We start from the raw sequence: 19,278 nt of genomic DNA on the forward strand, positions 1-19,278 counted from the left end.
GTATTCTCTAGTCTTTGCAAAGCTGACTTTTTTCCTTTTAATGCAATGGGTCCTGGTGTATTCCAGCCCTCTCATGTCCATGTTGGATATCATGTTGGAAATGAGAGACTATGAGTGTTTAACAATATGAGATCAATTGACAACAATTCTTCTGTAGCTTCAAATTGAGAGGTGAAAAGCATGGACATGAGGATTTGGTACTGTATAAATAATGTTGAAGATATCTTTGATGCCAACTTTAATTCTCTCACTCTTGCTTATGTTATCTCTTCTCTGACATTCCTCATGTTCTCTTTGGTATCTTTAGTTTAGAGAGATAAGAAAAGATATATTTTTACTCTTAGCTTCGACATTGATACTTTGAATCCTTTTCCTGGAATATTTTCTTATAGTAACACTAACACATTACACACATATATTTGTAGTATATTCTCTAGTTACTGCAAACTCATTTAGACATCTTAGCTTAAGCAACTGCCACTTATCGATATCTCAACTCTCTACCTATACTAAATTTACAAGCAAACCTAAACAATTTACCTTATACATCAACTCTTAACTACTCTAGTTTGCTTGTGAATAAATCTAACTAGTTAATATAATTCTTTTTGATGTATAAGTTTTTGTTATACAACCTTTAACATTTATCTTGTTATTATCTTTACTTTGTCTGGTTCTTTGCCTTCTTTGTTTTTTTGTTCTTTTATTTCTTTGTTCGTTTAATGGCTTTTATTGTATCTGATTACAGATAATGGGATTTTCAAATGGAACTAACCTAATTTACCTAAATGCTGTCGCTTAAGCTAACTGTCATCAACGATATTAACAAGCTGAGGGCAAAAGCGTAAATAATGTAAAACGGACCATTACGCGGTGTTGACCAAGAAAAGCCAGAGAGGATTGGATGTAACCCAGTCGCAACTTGCGTCTGTGTGTTTCTTCCCTCTTTTGAACTGTATGAAATTGCAATTTATTAGCTCTGGATCACTTCATCCTCGTGATTAAAGTCTCAATTTGTTCATTTTTATGTAAAACTATTAGATAGTGAAATCAACTGATTATATATTTTTGCAAGAAAAAAAAGAAAACTATATATATAAAAAGTCAAACTCTCTAATTACAATTTACACATCTTCTGACCAAATTACTCCTACTCTGCTATTGAACTTAACTCCACCGTAAACTTCCTTTTCCCTCTTCCGCCGCACCCATTTCTCTTCACTCTCTTAACTCTACACTCACCACCAGAGACCCTTCTCCCTTCACCGTCATGACCACAACTCCAACCGCTTTTGGTAAGCGCGGAGCTCGCTTTAACCGCCAAAGCCGCCATTTGCTCTGCTCTTAGTGGATGATTAAGCCATGTCAAAGGTAAAACGAAGTAAAGCTCTCCAGGCCGGAGATCCTCGCTGCCACCCACCGCTACAACGGCGTCGTCAAAGTCCATATCGTCGGAGTTACAAACGAAACTCGTGGGGTTCTTTTGAAGAATCTGCCATACTTTTACAGGTGATGAAAACTCTTGTAATGTTCCGTCTGGTAGAATCAGCTTCGCCGTCTCTGTTCTCCGAGATTCACTTGAACTGCACGTTCCCATTTTCGTGTAATTTTGACTCGTGAGTTTAAGAAAGTTTGTAGATAGAAAGGGAGATAGAGAAGATCTTGTTTGTGTTTTGAAGGAGATACATGCTTCGTGGGGCTTTATATATACAATGAGTTTAGGGAAATGGAGCCTCGTGATTCGGAAACTTCAAGCAACTTTAAGTTTTTGTCGTTTATTGCTCAAAATCAGACAGAACAGCTCATGTAATCTTGTTCTCGAAGCTATTTTACAACTTTACCCCTCTTATGAGCGAAAATATGAGGGTATTTCGGGAAATATGGTGGAAGAGACGTGGCGAAGGAGGGAAGAAAGGAGTGAAAAGTCCAAGTGGCGAAACATGAGAGAGTGGAGACAAAGAGACAAGGCTTAGGTGGCCGGACGTTTTATTCTCCGGCTGATGGGGTGCAACTGCAACGAAGCTGAGCATCACGTGAAGGCAACAGAGACTTAAGCATGGGTGGGGCCAAGCTGAGTCGGGTCGGGTTTGGTCCCATTTAGATTCATTCGGTTTCGTGGGTCACCTAACGAGAGATTCGGGTCTTTAAACTCTATGTACGTGCATCACATTAACTTCTTTTTTTAATTTAAATTTTCGCATGAACATGCATCAATAATGCCATTCAACTCGAAATTATTGAGTGTCTATCTACACGGTATTACGAATTTTCTTGTGTTGTTATAATTGTAACATAAGTACAATGTTACATTTTAAAATGTTTTGATTAGGATCGATTTGTTGAAGAATATCGCTTTCAGTTGGACCCCTTACAAAAAATAATTGTTTTGTAGTTTCTAAAGTGGGATACAATATATAAAAATCCGTAGGCTTCAATTATATGAAGTTATGAACCTCTATTATATATTTTCCGCTAAATGAACCTCTATTATTCCCTATCACTTTTAATACCTTTTCACCCAAAAAGAACTCTGTTTTGATTAACATTATTGTTTAAAATTATAAAGGAGTTTGATCTGTTGTCTGAGATTAGGATCACCTATTCACGTATCCGACGAACTTTTTTTTTTTTAGTTTGTGCGTCTGATAATTGGAAGATAATAAAAGCGATTTTATCCGATTCCTCCTGCTTTTTTTTTGCATATGATGAAGAGGAACTAGCTAGTCTTCACACAGATACACTACAATAATCTTTGATTTGCACTATTATTAAATTGGGAAATTTGTTGTTTTAAGCCAAAAAAATAATAACTATGTCCTATTAGGCTAATTTTTTTTTTTTCAAAGGCTAATTTTTTTTTGTTCCATTTTTTTCTCTAATACATTTTATTATTTTCAAAAATAAATCAAATAAATATTTTACAAACAAAAAAAAAATCAAAAAATAGTAACTACTAAGAAATACCTATATCAACTTATTGGTATTTTTTTTATAATTTTAAAAATGTTTAAATTGTAATTTAATATTTTATTCTACAAAATGTAGAATTGACATTCTACACGGTAGAAAATGTAATCTACTTTTTTCATTGAATCTAATATGTTTAGCATACGTAATCTACGTAAATAATAATAATCTAAAAATATATGGAAAACACATTCCGCGCTTAACCTATCGTTCTAAAATCTGTAGAATCTGGAATCTACACATTACTATAAATCTAAAACATGTAGAAATCGAAATCTATACAATACTATAAATCTAAAACTAGTAGAAATCAATTTCAAACATGTTTACTGTGTTCTACATATAGTAGAATACAGATTCTACGGATAAATATAATCAGTTCCAAAAATATAGGAAGATAATATTTTGAAATATTCAGTTTCCTTATAATTATTAAATCGATTTAAAAAAAAAAATCGTGATTTATAAAATCAATTTTTAAATTAAAAAAAATTTAAACATCGATTTGGAAACCGTTTGATCTGAACCGGTCGATCATGATCTGAACCAGCAACAGACTTTTATACCTTTGTTCTCTATATATATAATAAATCATTATTTAAATAAAAAAATAAAAAAAATATTTTTTTTTATGTTTTCGAATTATAATTTTTCAAATTTGAACTTTTTTATAAAAAAAAAAATTTCAAAATTTTTTATATATTTTTAAGTATTTATTTTTATATTTTCTAAAAATTCTAATTCACCCCTCAACTATAAACTCTAAGTCTAGATAATCCTAGGGGTATAAGTGTCTTTTACCATTCACTAAAAGTGAGGGTAAAAGTGGTTAGTGTAAACATAAAAAGTGTACTAGAAAAGTGGTATTTGTGGCAATTTCCTTTTTTTTAAAGATTTTTAATATTTTTTAAAATTATTTTAGTTAAAAATTATATTTTAATATTTAACATTTTTTTATTAATTGTATTTCGAATTTTTAACTGAAATTAAGAACAATATTACCATTTTGAAAATATTTAGACTAATAAGACATAAAGTATATGAGATTAGCCTAATAGGATATAGTTATCAATTTTTTTGGTCTAAAAAACAATTTTCCCTATTAAATATAAAACACATCTTGGCTGACCGTTACTATAGCGTTATATAACCACCACGACGAGGTATGTTGTAGGATTCCAAAATTGACGTTTGATAAATTGACATATATTTTCCCTCTACGATTTAAGTAATAATATATCACTACATCGGGACCTGCGCTAATTTTTATTTTTATTTATATAAATACATAGTTTTTACTTCAAGAATGGTATATATTATAATTACATATATGTTTTTATGCATTATACAAACATAAGTATGTTATTCAATTGTCTTGTTTTTCATCAAATCAATTATTTCAAAATGTAACATGTTTTGTATCTTCTTTTATATATTTTTGTTTGTTGAATAAGTGTTTTGTTTTTAAACTCATGAACATATGTAAATTTTGGTAAATAGAAAATAATTTGTATTACCAAATACATCATTACATTTCACAAAATTATAAAATTTAACAAAAAATTATACTTATATCTTCTTTGATTATAATTAAAACTAGATCTCTACCCGCGCGTGTTTGTTTTCGTTTATTTTTATATAAACATTTTGTTTTTAATTCTTAATTGATATATATTATAATATATATGAAGTGTGTCTTTTACTTTTTAAAACATAATAATTTTACCATATATTTTTTTATTGTATTGGTTGTTTCAAACTTTCACAAGTTATTAAAAAAATAAACTTTTAGCTTCATAAATTTATATTATCGAGTATATTAAGGTTGTTCAAACATAATAATATTAGAGTATACTTGTTTTCCATCAAATAGATTGTTTCAAACTTTCACATGTGTTTGTTTCTTCTTATATATTTTTTGTTTGTTGGATTAGTATTTCATTATTAAATAAATAAATAGAAATATAATTTGGAAAATATTAAAATATTATCATCTCCAAAGATAATCAAACATTTCACAAAATAAGAAAGTTAACAAAAACTAAATTTAAAGCTTCATGTATAAATTTTATAAAGAATTTAATTAAACATTTAATTATATTTTGTAAATGAACTATATACAAAACACAAATCAATTTGAAATCAGTTTAGTTTTAAAAATGTATATGATTAGGTGTAGAAATCTCGAGAAATATTTCTGCTCCTTGCAGACTCTTTCAAACACGATGGTATATGAATGATATGGAAGTAAAAATTGATAACAGAGTTTTCAGATCAAGTTTTTTTGCTTGGAAATGATTGATAGTTATTTAGTTCATATAATGTAGCAATATTGTGTTATAAACATATTATTTAGTTCCTATAATCTAGAAAGTGAGTTATTTAGACCTATAAAATTAGAGATTAAATGTAACATGATTTTCTAGTAATAGGTCCATTAGGTCTATTTTTTAAAAAAATCACACATGAATCAAGGTTGTGACTTCTGTTTTAATATATAGAAGTAAGTAATTAAACAATTATTATTTGTTTTTGTTATTCTTAAAAGTGAACTATCAAATATCAAACAAATAACATTGACATATATTTAAATAAATTACATATGATATATACTATTAAACATAGATTTAAAGTCTATATTTAATTTAAAGATTAAAAAGTAAAATGTATTTGCAAAAATATACAAATCATAATTATTTAAAGTATAGTATATGTTATTTCATATTAATAGTGTATCTCATTTAAATGTGACATTTTTTTGGATCAATATAATATACTTAATATACTTAGCACAAACGAACATTGCATTTAAATTATCTTTAGCCCAAATTAATAACCTAACTATTTTTTTTCACGAAATAAAACAACGTGTTTTAAACCTAACAAATCTTCAGTCAATCGATGATCATCAACTCTAACCTTCTGGTTTCTCTTTGACCTAACTCCGATCCTCCAATCTTATATACCTAAAGCCACAACCGGTGTCATTGATTTCTTGACTCTGAAGTCTGAACACATATAACTTGCGCAATATTTTATATTGACTTCTCTATGATTGATTCCTGGAAACAGATGTGACTTTAAATTTTTAGTCCCAGCAGTGTTCTGGCTCGTTTACTCTCAAAGCGTTCTACTGGCTATGTTCCTGAAAGTGTGTTGCGCTTGAGGACGTAGAATTCAGTGATTTTTCTATATATTAGATGGCAAAGTCTCGTTAAAACCACTCTGGCTGGTTTGAGGTCTGTGTTTCATAAATTTTCAAACCACAAAAGATATTGTTATATTTGTTATATCATCATCTTCCAAGGAAATCGATCCAATTGCTTTTTGTTGCGAGATGGTCTTTGTTATAGTATATTTGCTGATTTTAAACCAAAAATTTAGGAAAACAAATGAGTAGATCAGGGACTGGTTTGATAATGGTAAGTGACTAAATTGATTTTACATTTAATAAGGAATCAAATATGGTATGTTTACCAATCCGGTTTTGTAAGAGTGGTAGTTATATTATGAGTGATATGTTATTAAGTCATATTATTAGTAATAAATGAATGATAACTGATTTCTAGTGAGGATCCATTTTTTAAAAAATTACACACGAATTGAGGCTCTGATTTAATATATAAAGATTGTACACATTTTACATAGTACAAATGGGGATAACATGATGTTGATATAATAATGCATGACAAGTGCCTGTTAGTCATGTGTATATATATGGCTAATATAAATTACTGAATATAAATTTAAATATGATAGATAAACAACATGTGAAAAACTTATACTATGAATTTAAAAATTTTGGTCAAATAAAATGAGGTAAGGGATAAAAAATATGATACCATGTGATGTAAGATCTTCCCAACAGAGAGAATAATAAAAATCTCTAGCGTCAATACAAAAACTACTATCTCCTGATACTTGGTGGGTGAACGGTACCGTATGTAGCAATTTAATGTAAAGTTGGTATTTACATTGTAATATCATTAAGAAAATGGAACCATTATCATTAATATGAGATTTTAAAGATGTATTCTGTCTGAAATGATCCAGAGAGTTATGTGCGGTCCACGCCAATAGATTTGGCTTAATTTATTTGCTAAAAAAGCCTGTAGGATTGTTTATGGCATTGTCTCAATATTCAAAGACAAATACAGACGAACTTATTCAATTACCCACACAGTAATTAATACAATGAAGAGTATTGGGGAAAACAATAGCACGATATAAATCACAAATATATTATCTTGAGGGTATTAAGATTAAACTATATAAACAAGATGATTTAGAAAAGAAAAAAAAAAGATCACATTCCATAAGAAACAGTTAGCAGTTTAACCTGGAAGTAAAAACAAAAAGAAAAGTCCAACATGCACACGGTACACTGGTACACATATCTAAACATCTCAAAAATCTCTTAAACCCTAGTAGAATGGAGATCTATATGGAGTCCCTTTCCTCCTATGTTTTCTCTTCACAATGGGTTCAAAAACATCTTCTGAACTCTCCTTTCTCTTCACAACATCGTCTAAACTCCCCATCATCCCATCGAGTTGGATCCAAGAGTGTTCCTAAGTTGTTACAAATTAACAATTATAGTGTTAAAATATTTACACAGACCAACAAATTAATTTGTGGAGTTATCTATATATAATAGCAAACCTAATTTGTGTTAACTGATGATGTCATCACTTTTTTCTAGGAAAAAAGAGAGAAGATTTAACGTTCCAGATTGATTTTAAAATCAATCCAAGGGTTCTGATTTTCTAGGTGATGTCATCTTAAAAAAAATAGAATTTAATCCAATGGTTGAAATTAGCAAACCTTTTAATCGAAGGGTTGAGATTAGACGTCCCTTTTATTTTGACTAAGACGACGCTACCGAAGCTTCGTGTCTGCAGTGGAGCATTGCGTCCATTACTGGAATTGTGACCTTTGGTTCACATCTCTTCCTCTGTTTATATTTGATAATCAGTTTAATATTTCTCTTTTTCTCACTTTTCTTTTTACTCATGATTTCTGATTCGATTTTCTGACAAACCAAATTTTATCACCCGATCATCCACCATTCATGACCAGTGAGTTGCCATTAACATCCTCGATCATTGAAGCTTCCTTTATGAAGGTAAATCTTCAGAAACTCTCGATCCATTTTTTGTGTTTAAAGTAAATCGCCTTCCAGTATGAATTTTGTGTTATTGAGAACAATTACTGTATTTGCTTTATTGAGAACGATAATTCTTTATTCATCGTATTCTTTCCGAATTGAATTTATATTCTGCTGTGTTTTGGTTTCATTGTCTCTCTTTCATTGGTTTAGTATTTCTGTATATCTCGGCCTTTTTCTCTGTTTTTCCTCTTCTTCTAATCTGGCTTAGTCAAACAGTTCGATTCAAACATATGAGGTGAAGTTGAACCCTAAAATAAATTACCCACGCGATCCGGGTTACTCTTTTGTCTCTCTTTCACTATTTTGTTTTTTTTTTTTTGTATATGGCTTTGCATATTTGAAAAAGTTAGAAGAACATACCCAAACACCTTAACTTTTTCTGAACTTTTCATAAATTTTTGTTTACGTTGTTGCCTTTTTTGCTGTCTCCGAAATCTCTATTTGCTAAGGTCGTTGTATTCAAATAATTTCACTTCGGTTGGTTGCTTATCGATCATTGTGTTTAGTGCATTACTTTGTTTTGGTCTACATTAGTAACAACGTAATTAGAATCTGACGAGTGAGCAGACTGCGACATTTTGAATCATCGCTTCTCCTATGCACAGTGGTCAAGAGGGAGAGGAAACTCCGAGTTGGTGTTGATGAGAATGTGGAACGTGTGGATGGGTTTGGAAGTGAAGATTAACGAGTTTTTATGAACTTCAAGAACCTGCTAAAGGCGAAGAATTGGTGATTAAAACTGTGGAAGCTGATGAGTTCCTGGTTGCTGTCTCGCCGGAGGATGTGGTAGCAAAGGAGATGGTAGTTCGTGAAGAAGACGGACCGAGAGGGTCCGCAGAAGAAAGAAGTGGAGAAACCGGTGATGAACACCATGAGTTATTGTTCGAACGGTGGAAGATGAACATACTTGTTCTGTAAAAACTTGGAAACATGAGTAAAGAGGAGGTAATGGAGCAATATCTTGCACTTGTTTCAAAGGAGATCCCTGATTTGATTAATATTGGTCATACTGTGATTTGTTAGATATTGAGGTTTAAAATTTCATATTGAGGTTTAAAATTTCATCTGGAAGTCTTTAATGGCTTTTGAGATCTGACAAACTGACTTATTTACTCTTCTCTCTCTACAATTAGGGAAGATGCCAGAAACGGGATCACGGGAAGATATGACCACCTTAGACACAACTGGTGTTGCATCCTGCAAAAATAGTAAAACTAATTAGTAAATGACATCTTTGTTTCGGCTGTTTCTTGTATCTTTCATTCTAATATTCAATTATCTTTTCCTTTTTCTAACTGCAGGGTAACTCGTAGAAGAGACAATAAGAAGAGAATTCTTTTAACGAGAGTGTTTTCCAAAATTGCATTATGATTTACGGATCTATGGCCATTCAATATTTTGTAGGACTATTTTAATCTTCAGGATGTAAGCACTTATCAGCTACTAGAATGAAACTTCAATTTTTATTGTTATAGGGTCATTTATCTATCAGTTTGCCAATAAACCAGAGAAATGATCAACAGTTTTACCGATATTATATGGTTGATTCTAATGGACACCCTTTATTATCTATTCTGATTTAAATAATCTATTATACCTCTGGCCAAAGAAACTTCAGCAAGGGCACATCTAATCTATTATAACGGAGGCGTTGTATATACATTTGCTCTACAAAATGCCAGCTACCATTATTCAATCGTGAATGGTCGCAAGTTGCCATTGTTATACTATTGTGATCATCATGCTCTCCTTCCCTCTCTTCATCCCTCGGCTTTGATGCCGTTAATGGAGAAGCCACCATTGTCACCAGCAGACACCACTACCGGAGGAAGCAGCCGTGCCATTGAAAGCCATCGTAATGGATCCGGATGAAGGAGTCGTGGAGGAATGACAAGCAACCAGAGGCGCCATATTCCTCACCGGAAAATATGTTACAGAACTCCCTTCTTCAGACTTTCTCTACTTCTAAAAAGCCATCAAAACCCATTGATAAATCTCACTGTATTGATTCCAACACAACTGTGACTTCGACGGAAAGGAGAAAGAGATCAACAAGTCAATAATAATGCTGTGACTTCGGCTGAAAGAGAAGAAGAAAGACGTTCGTGCGCATTATAATTTTACTTATGAGATAGACGAAGAATTCTAAAGAAAGCAAATATATTTTGGTCAAGCTTCCTTTAATTATGCAATCTAACGGACAAGTTGGGTTCTTTTAAAAAATGATGTCATCGTTTATTAAAAGCAAACAACATCTTTTGATTTCCCGAATCAATGCTTTCCCTCGAATAACAATGGATTGGCACCTCTTGAAATTTATATATAATAAAAAACACTTTGCCAAGTCATTGAATGATAAAATGATTGTCCATTATTATGATTCACTTGTAAAGTTTTTAGATATATTATTTCGTAAATAGTTTATTTTACTTAACAAGGTTAATATTTCTAAACTAGATTTATAGCTGAACAATGGTACGTTGTACCTCCATGCATGTTATTCTTTTTTGTAATATTTTTAATGGTGGATCAGCTGTTTGCCGTCCACTGCTGAGAGTGAAAGTAGTCGATGTTCTCTGAAACCAGCCTGACGCATTATCCTCCAACTTTGGCACCCACCAGACTCAGGACTTCGCTCAAATCAAACAGATAACTTCTTCATTGTTTCTATTTAATGTTTGGCTTTGTAACTAAAAACTTTTGTTTAAGTCTGTTTATTTTTGATGTAAGATCGATGTATAAACAACTCTTGTATGTGACTTAATCAATGAATGAATCAGTTGTCGTTAAAAGAAAAAAACTCTCAGTTTGGATGGAGAAGCTCAGAAATATGCCACACAAGAACCAACCCCTGGACTGAACCAGTGTCCCACCATCTTATTGTCCCCATTCGGCTCACAAGCTCTCATTACATTGTTCGACATCTCTGCATGTTGTTCGCACACGAATTTGGTTTTTAGGAAATTCTAATATAATGGTTTAGATTTATATATTAGAAATATAAATATATAGTCCCATTAAAATTATAAATTAATAACTTATATGTATATATGTTTTATATAAGTAAGAACCTATTATTATATTTTTTTTTATATTCACAATGTAATTATCTTTATATTTTCTTAAAACTATATATATTTTTTATTTGATTTTGTAATATTATATCTAGAACCACATTTCAGTTCTATGCAATATATATTATATACACCAAATATTATAATAAAATTAATATAAATGTTAAATTTTAAAAAATAACAATTTCTATACACTAAAATCAAATATTTTTTATCTTAAAATAAATATATCTTAAAATAAAAAGTCTAAATAAAGAAAATTTTGTAAATTAATATCTCTAGAAATTAATGAAATTTCAAACTCCCAACATTATTAATTTATAAAAGTTCTACTGATATCCAGGGTTCACTAGGAAAACAGAAGACATCCGTCAAATAGTTTGCCTCTTACAGTGATTTCTTTATTTTTTTATTATTCTATACTACTCAATTCTTAAAACATTTTTTTTATCCAGGAGAACTCTCTGTAACTTATATTTGGCATTTTATTTCCATTAAATAATATTTCATTCACCTATTGTTTTTTATCAAATCACAATATAATTTTCTTCTGTGTTTTGTTGGTTAAAATACATGGGATACTCACTTTTAAATTTGCATATCATAATTTTCTATTGGAAACTTTTAGTTAAATGTTTTAGATTAATCTATTATATATATGTTTTACTTACATAAGATTGAGATTGAGATTAAAAGTTAAGGCATCCATTGATTTTTTTTTTATTTTGTAATTTTAAATGAATTTGTTAACAAATTGCTATTTTGTTCTGTTTTTTTTGTGGTAGGTCATTAAAACAATTCTACAAATCTGCTTGTTCTTTTTGAGTATCTAACATTGTTAACATTTTATCTCTGTTTTCATAAATCCTTTTTGTCTGATGTTTTTATATGTGTATGGTATATTTCTCAAAACTTGCATAAAATAAAATGATATATAGTTAATAAATTTGAAAGGTAAATAAAAAATAATAATTTAAAATATATATAATCATCAAGTATATATATTATTAATATTTATAATTTATATTTGTAGTAAAGTATTTAACTATCCGCGCGAAAGCGCGGATTTGTTTCCTAGTAATCATAAAAGAAAAGGAAAAAAAAAATCAGAAATAGAAATAGAAATAACATGTACCTTGCATTCTATAGAACAGAAAGCAGAAGAAGCCGTTTCAAAAGCCCAGCCACAGACTGTGCATCTATGTGAAACATTGTTTCTAAAACGATGAACATAATTCTCACATCTCTGATTAATAAAAACTATCCAAAACCGGTTCACAGAAAACTATTCTCACATCTCTGATGAAGTCTTTCCTTACTCCTGTCTGGTTTGAACATCTAAATGCCTGTGATTTCAAAACCCAATAATCATAATTAAAGCTTGTTTTCATATCAAAAGAGACTGAAATTTTGATTAAGGGGTTCCATCTACGAATGTGGGGATGTAATAATAGAGAAGAAGTTTTTGTTTTATAATAATTAAGGAAGAATATTGTTTACTTGAATGATAAGATGGTCTTTGTGATCGTTCTTTTTGAAGCAGACATTGCAAAAAGGAGGAATCATACAATCGCAACAGAAGTAACGTCGCTGTTCTTTGATGTGTTGATGCATACTTCATGGAATAGTCTCGACTTCACCATCTGAATTAGCCATGGAAATCTTCTGATGCAGCTCTGAACTTCAAAATTTCTTTCATGCTTTTCGCCATACTTTGGAAGTTTTTTTAAAAAATTGGAAGAAAATTCAATTTTTAGTGTAATTTGTTTCGGGATCGTCGTGTTGTTTACACTTTTAAAGAGCAAATTAATGGAGTTGTAGTAGAGAAGTTAGGGTTTGTGGTTCTTTTAGTCTCAAATATCGAAACTAATGTTTCCTTTTATCTTGTTCAATACAGTTCCTTTTTTGCTTTTTTTCCAAACAAAAAAATGGGAAATTTTTTATTTGCTCGAGCCGCAAGTAATTTTCTAAATACGCTAAGAAGCAGAAGCAGAAGCAGAAGCAGAAGCAGAAGCAGTAAAGCTGTAAAGGTATGTATCACCAAGAATCATATAGCAATCGTAGAACCAATAAATATTGATCAAACTGTTTGACTGATGGAAATAAGAGAGAGAAAGAGAGTACATAAAGAGTAGTACCTATCGGCGATGTGATGGAGGAGAGAATCAGTACAGAAACCAAATGTAAATTTACTCGAACTGCAAGAAAATGTTCCAAGTACGTACGCTAATGTCAATCTAAACCAAACCCCCTGGCTACGGTACCGTATATAGGAATTTGAGGTAATTAAAGTAGGTATATATCTACAGTTTAGTATGATTAATAAAATGGATAATTATGATTAATATGAGATGTTTAAGATGTATTCAGGAATATTCTGACTTGAAATTATCCAGAGAGTTATGGGCGGTCCCACGCCAATAGAATTTGCTTAAATTTTTGGCTAAAAAATAGCCTATAGAATTGTTTACGACATTGTTTCAATATTTGGAGACAAACAAAGACTAAATAACTTGCTCAATTACTCATGCGCATGCACAGTAATACAATGAAGATTATTGGGGAAAACAATAGCATGGTATATATAAATCACAACTATATTATCTTGAGGGTATTAAGATTAAACTATACAAACATGATTTAGAAAAGAAAAAAAATCACATTCCATAGAAACAATTATCAGTTTGATCTGGAAGTAAAAACAAAAAGAAAAGTCCAACAAGCACAAGCTACACATATTTAAATCTCAAAACCTCTTAAACCCTCACATATGTATGAAACTCGTTTTGGAGTTTAAATCCTAGTAGAATGGAGATCTGTATGGAGTCCCTTTCCTCCTATGTTTTCTCTTCATAATGGGTTCAGACACATCTTCTGAACTCTCCTTTCTCTTCACAACGGGTTCATCAACATCATCTGAACTCTCCATCATGTCATCGAGTTGTGATCCAAGAACGCTCCTAAACTATCAAATATTAACAAATAGTGTTAACATATTTACACAACCCAACAAATTTGTGGAGTTGCAATTGTAAAAGAAAAGTGGAAAAAAATCAGAAATAATTAACCATAATAATTTACCTTGCATTCTACAGAACAGAAAGCAGAAGAAGCAGTTTCAAAAGCCCATCCACAGACTTTGCATCTATGTGAAACATTGTTTCTAAAACAATGAACGTCACTTTCACATCTCTGATTAATAAAAACTATCCAAGACCGGTTCACAGAAAACATATGTATCCCAGATATGTCCATATATTTTGATATGAAGTCTTTCCTTACTCCTGTCTGGTTTGAACATCTAAATGCCTGCGATTTCAAAACCCAATATAATCATAATTAAAGCTTGTTTTCGTGTCAAAAGGGACCAGTTAACTGATTTACGTAACTATAAAATAAGTTTTTTAAAAGAAAAATATTAAGGAGGAATATTGTTTACTTGAATGATAAGATGGTCTTTGTGATCGTTCTTCTTGAAGCAGACATTGCAAAAAGGAGGAATCATACAATCGCAACAGAAGTAACGCCGTTGTTCTTTGATGTGTTGATCGCATAATTCATGGAATAGTCTCGACTTCACCATCTGAATTAGCCATGGAAATCTTCTGATGCAGCTTTGAACTTCAAAAATCTCTTTCATACTTTCCCCCATAATAGTTTTTTTTCTATCGGAAGCAAATTCAATATAGTGCGATATGTTTTGGAATCGGCGACTTCTACTTTTACACTTTTATAGAGCAGATAGAATAGTCAAGAAAGATTAGGGTTTATAGTTCTTTTTTGTTAAAGGTTCGGGTTTATCTTTCACTTCTAAATAAAAGCAAACGCCTCCTTTTGATTTTTGCTCAATAAGAAATATCCTTTTAATATTTTCCCAAAAAAAAAAAAAAATGGAAGTTTGTTTTTTTTTTTCAAACAAAAAAAATGGAAAACCTTTTTAAGATATGTGATAATACAGTAGTTCAAACTTCAAAGTCGCCAACTTTCAACAGTAAGTTGATACAACAACAAACAATCATCATAACTTTCCAGAAACGAAATTTTGCAAGTATCTATCTGGTTGTCCAAGATCTTAAGAGCATTGAAAAGTACTAATATCACATCTATAACCAAAACATATGATGAGGACCAGAGGTTGGGTCACCTGGGCGTCTCAAAACTCTGATTCTCTCCGCGCATAGCTTCTCTAGGTCCCCAACAAGGTCAAGTCTCCAACACTCGCGTAAATCGAGATGTTCCAGGTGAAGACAGCCGTCGAGAATAGCTCGCAAACCCCTGTTGCTCATATATGGGTTCCCAGAAAGTTGGAGGTTGCGTAGTTCCGGCATGCTTCCAGCAATCGCTATGGCAAACTCATCATCACTATAACTAAGCACAGGGTAGTTTAGCTTCAATGTCTTAAGATTTGGAAAAGACTTGCCTACAGCTTTCAGAGTCTCCTCTTCAAATGAACAGTATGAAATGTCGAGTTCTTCAAGAAACGGAAGTTTCCCAGCTGCTTGGAGAAGCCCATCGTTTACTTCATGACACATTGCGATTCTTAGGGTTCTCAGGTTCCTTGAGCTGCAAGTAATTGTTCTAACTTCTAAGTACACCAAGATACCAACAAGAAACATATAGCCATCGTAGAATCAATCGAAACTACGTACCTATCGGCGATGTGATTCAGGAGAGAATCAGTACCGAAATACCAAATGTCAATCTCAACCAAACCGCCCTGGCTACGATCAACAGCGTTGCGACACATGGCAACGTGACGAGACCTGGTCAAAAAGTCCATGAATCCCAAGTCGTTGTGCATATTAATCTTCCGCCACATCGAAGGTTCTTTACAGACGCTATGCCACGATTTGCACACTTTCTGAGCCTTTTCCAGTATATCCACCGTGCCAAAATGGCTCAATATCGACCATGTTAGTTCCGGCGGAAGCCCCGCCCAGTATCTTCCGTCTTTCGTCATCGCCGGGAAGCAAGAACGAGGAGAAAGAAACCGATCGCAACAGCCAAGAAGAAGAGAGACGTCACAGTTCGAGCAATAGCGGATAATATAATCTTCTCATTAACAATATAATCTAATGGGCATAGGCTTATATAACGCATTCATTGGTTAATATATGAGCTTTATATGTTAAAATAAAGGAATACTAATTTTACCATATAAACTTGATACCATTTCCAAATTTACTTTTAAATGATTAATACTTTCATAAATGTCTTTTGTGATAGAAAAGACTGTACTAATCATCCTAAATCATTTATAAATGAAATAATCATTTATAAAAAAAATTTGTATGCCTATGGAATAGTTTATTTTTCGGCTAAGCCTCTTAAGCTTCATTCGAATTTTATATATGTTCGAGTTATATTTGATTAATTATACTTCAAATTTTTTTTTTTTTAATTTGTATGACTTGGTATATGATTTATTTTGAATCTAAATTTATTTCAGATTTAGTTAATAATACTTCATATTCAATTACATTTTAATATCACATCAAAATAGATATAAAATTGGATATTTGAATTATTTAATTATGTTTCAAAAACTATTTTCAGATATTTGAGTTTGTCTTTTTTAGAATTTTAGATTTTTTTTAAGATATTCATTTGGATTTGTGGCGAATTAGGTTAATACACTTGTAATCCGAAAAACCACACTTCGGAGTTCATTCAAATATTTTTTAAAGATTACATATTCAGATTTTAGGTTCAAATTTGGATTTTTGGGTTCAGTTACAAAAAATGCTCAGGCCTAAGTAGTAAGAACATCATTAACCCATATACTTAGGTCTCTTAATGACTTTTTAAATATTGATTGTTAGTTAAAAGACTTAGTAAAGAGACACCCTCTTTTTTGTGCTCCAATGGTAGTCTCTTAATTACGGGTTTTTAAAAAAAAATATTAAACATTATTTTATTTAAAAAATAAAAATAAAACATAGTAAAAAGATTACATTTTAAACATAAATTTAAAAAAAAAACATAAAAACATAGATTAAAAATAAACGAGAATAATTTGAAAGAAACATCAGAGCTCAGTTGTTGTCTTCATCACGTCCAAATTTACGCCATATATGTTCAACCAAATCATCTTTGAGTTGTTGATGCATTTGTCTATCATGAATTCTTGTTCGAGCACCCATCATATTGACGATATTTGTAGGGATATTTGTAGTATACATGAGATCCACATGTGAACTTCTGTTGTCCTTGGCTTGTTGGAACTCTGAAACATCAAATTGAGTGTATCCATCTCGTTCGTCTTCCACTATCATATTATGGAGGATGATGCATGCTCTCATAATCTTCCCAATTTTGACTTTATCCCAAAAAGTGCAGGATTTTTAACAATGGCAAAGCGAGCTTGAAAGACTCCAAAAGCACGCTCGACATCTTTTTGGACAGCTTCTTGATGTTGAGCAAATAAAACCGCTTTCGGACCTTGCGGTATTTGAATGGATTGGATAAAAGTTGCCCATTTCGGATAAATATCATCGGTGAGATAGTAAGCCACATGGTACTCTCTTCCATTCACAGAGTATGTGACTTGCAGAGCTTGACCATTAATTACGTCATCAAAAACATGTGAGCGATCAAGAACATTGATATCATATAAGGTACCTGGAGGTCCAAAAAACGCATGTCATATCCATAGATCATACGAAGCAACCGCCTCTAAAACGATTGTGGGTTTTCTCGAACCACGTGAATATTGATTTTTCCAAGTGGTGGGACAATTCTTCAATTCCCAGTGCATACAGTCGATACTTCCAATCATCCCGGGAAATCCACAATGCTCTCCAATATCAAGTAGACATTGAAGATCAGCCGGTATTGATCTTCTCAGGTATTAATCGCCGAATAAATATATTATTCATTCCACAAAATTTTCCAAACATGAACGAGTTGTAGTTTCACCGAGCCAGAGGTATTCGTCGACCGTGTCAGCCGCACTACCATATGCCAAGACACGAATGGCTGATGTACACCTTTGGAGTGATGAGAGACCAACCCTTCCAAGACCATCTTTCTTTGGGCGAAAGAAGTGAATTTCGTTGGAGATACGATCAACAATGTGCATGAACAATGTCTTGTTCATTCTAAAACGTCGTTGGAAAAAAAATTTCAGGATACATTGGAGTTTCACTGAAATAATCATTCCATAAACGTACATGACCTTTTTCACGATTTCTTTCGATATAAGCTCGTTTTTTTTTTCTTTTTTTCCTTTGTTCTTCTTGATCACCATGAATGGTAAAATTCTGAAATGTTTGATCAAAAGGTTGATCAAATGTATCATCAATTGAATCCTCTAAAATATTTTGAGAAGAAGAAGCCATATATGGTGATTAAAGAGAAAAGATGAGTAAAGCAAGAGTGTTGTGATTAAAGAGAAAAATAGAAAGAAGAGTTAGATAAATATTTTGAACATGAGTAACTTGCAATGGACTTGAGAAGGAAGAAAAACGTTTGATCTTGTGTTTACATAAATAGTTTGAACATGAGTAACTTGAAATGGACTTGAGAAGGAAGAAGAACGTTTGTACTTGTGAACTAGAGATGGACTTGAGAAGGAAAAATAAAGTCTGATCTTGTGAACTTGTCAATACATTTTCATTTATACAAGTTTCATAACAACAAAGTCCGTGACATTACAAAACAAGAGAGTAAAAGACAAGTGACATGAGAATACAAGACAATCTGTGACATTAGAATACAAGACATGTGACAAGAGAGTACAGATGCCTACACGGATGCTCCCAAAACTTGTGTGTTGCAAGAGTCAAATTCGTACAAGAGAGTCTGTGACAAGAGAGTTGCAAGAGAGTCCAAACCTGAAACAAACAATAACATGAATCAATAACCATAAGCAAGAACATGAACATGAAACAGAAAGAGAACAACATACATCACGTACAAGAACTTGAAACATGAAACAGAACAACATGAAGCATATCATTCTCATTACTGAAACAGAACAAGACAAAGCAGAAGAACTTGAAACATGAAACATGAAACATGAAACATGAAACAGAAACAGAAAAATCACAAGAACTTGAAACAGAA

General features: G+C 31.7%; 3 protein-coding genes and 1 long non-coding RNA gene across 5 annotated transcripts; 1 reads left to right on the forward strand and 3 right to left on the reverse strand.

Annotated features, from left to right (window-relative positions):
- Positions 1-1,072: 1,072 nt before the first annotated feature.
- On the reverse strand, positions 1,073-2,339 carry LOC106399410. Its single transcript, XM_013839895.3, has one exon. The coding sequence runs from the start codon at positions 1,595-1,597 to the stop codon at positions 1,151-1,153; it is 447 nt and encodes a 148-aa protein (XP_013695349.1). The 5' UTR covers positions 1,598-2,339; the 3' UTR covers positions 1,073-1,150.
- A 5,512-nt stretch (positions 2,340-7,851) lies between these two features.
- LOC106397727 lies at positions 7,852-9,689 on the forward strand. 2 transcript variants are annotated; one of them, XR_007327077.1, is made up of 4 exons: positions 7,852-8,092; positions 8,743-9,082; positions 9,271-9,345; positions 9,439-9,689. It is a non-coding gene; the product is annotated as an uncharacterized LOC106397727 (long non-coding RNA). The 2 variants fall into 2 exon arrangements; XR_001279804.3 differs by having other exon boundaries at positions 7,856-8,092; positions 9,271-9,689.
- A 2,622-nt stretch (positions 9,690-12,311) lies between these two features.
- Positions 12,312-15,010, reverse strand: LOC106398293 (uncharacterized protein At3g50808). The gene is made up of 3 exons (XM_022707748.2): positions 14,651-15,010; positions 14,293-14,520; positions 12,312-14,176 (listed from the first exon to the last, which is right to left on the reverse strand). Exons 1-3 carry the CDS (start codon positions 14,861-14,863, stop codon positions 14,012-14,014), a joined length of 606 nt encoding a protein of 201 aa, XP_022563469.1. The 5' UTR covers positions 14,864-15,010; the 3' UTR covers positions 12,312-14,011.
- Positions 15,011-15,104: 94 nt separating this feature from the next.
- LOC106398292 (putative F-box/LRR-repeat protein 23) lies at positions 15,105-16,589 on the reverse strand. The gene is made up of 2 exons (XM_013838872.3): positions 15,861-16,589; positions 15,105-15,774 (listed from the first exon to the last, which is right to left on the reverse strand). Exons 1-2 carry the CDS (start codon positions 16,169-16,171, stop codon positions 15,315-15,317), a joined length of 771 nt encoding a protein of 256 aa, XP_013694326.3. The 5' UTR covers positions 16,172-16,589; the 3' UTR covers positions 15,105-15,314.
- Positions 16,590-19,278: the final 2,689 nt, after the last annotated feature.

The sequence above is a fragment of the Brassica napus genome, chromosome C8 (assembly GCF_020379485.1).
Source record: "Brassica napus cultivar Da-Ae chromosome C8, Da-Ae, whole genome shotgun sequence".
In the NCBI taxonomy this organism is placed as follows: domain Eukaryota; kingdom Viridiplantae; phylum Streptophyta; class Magnoliopsida; order Brassicales; family Brassicaceae; genus Brassica; species Brassica napus.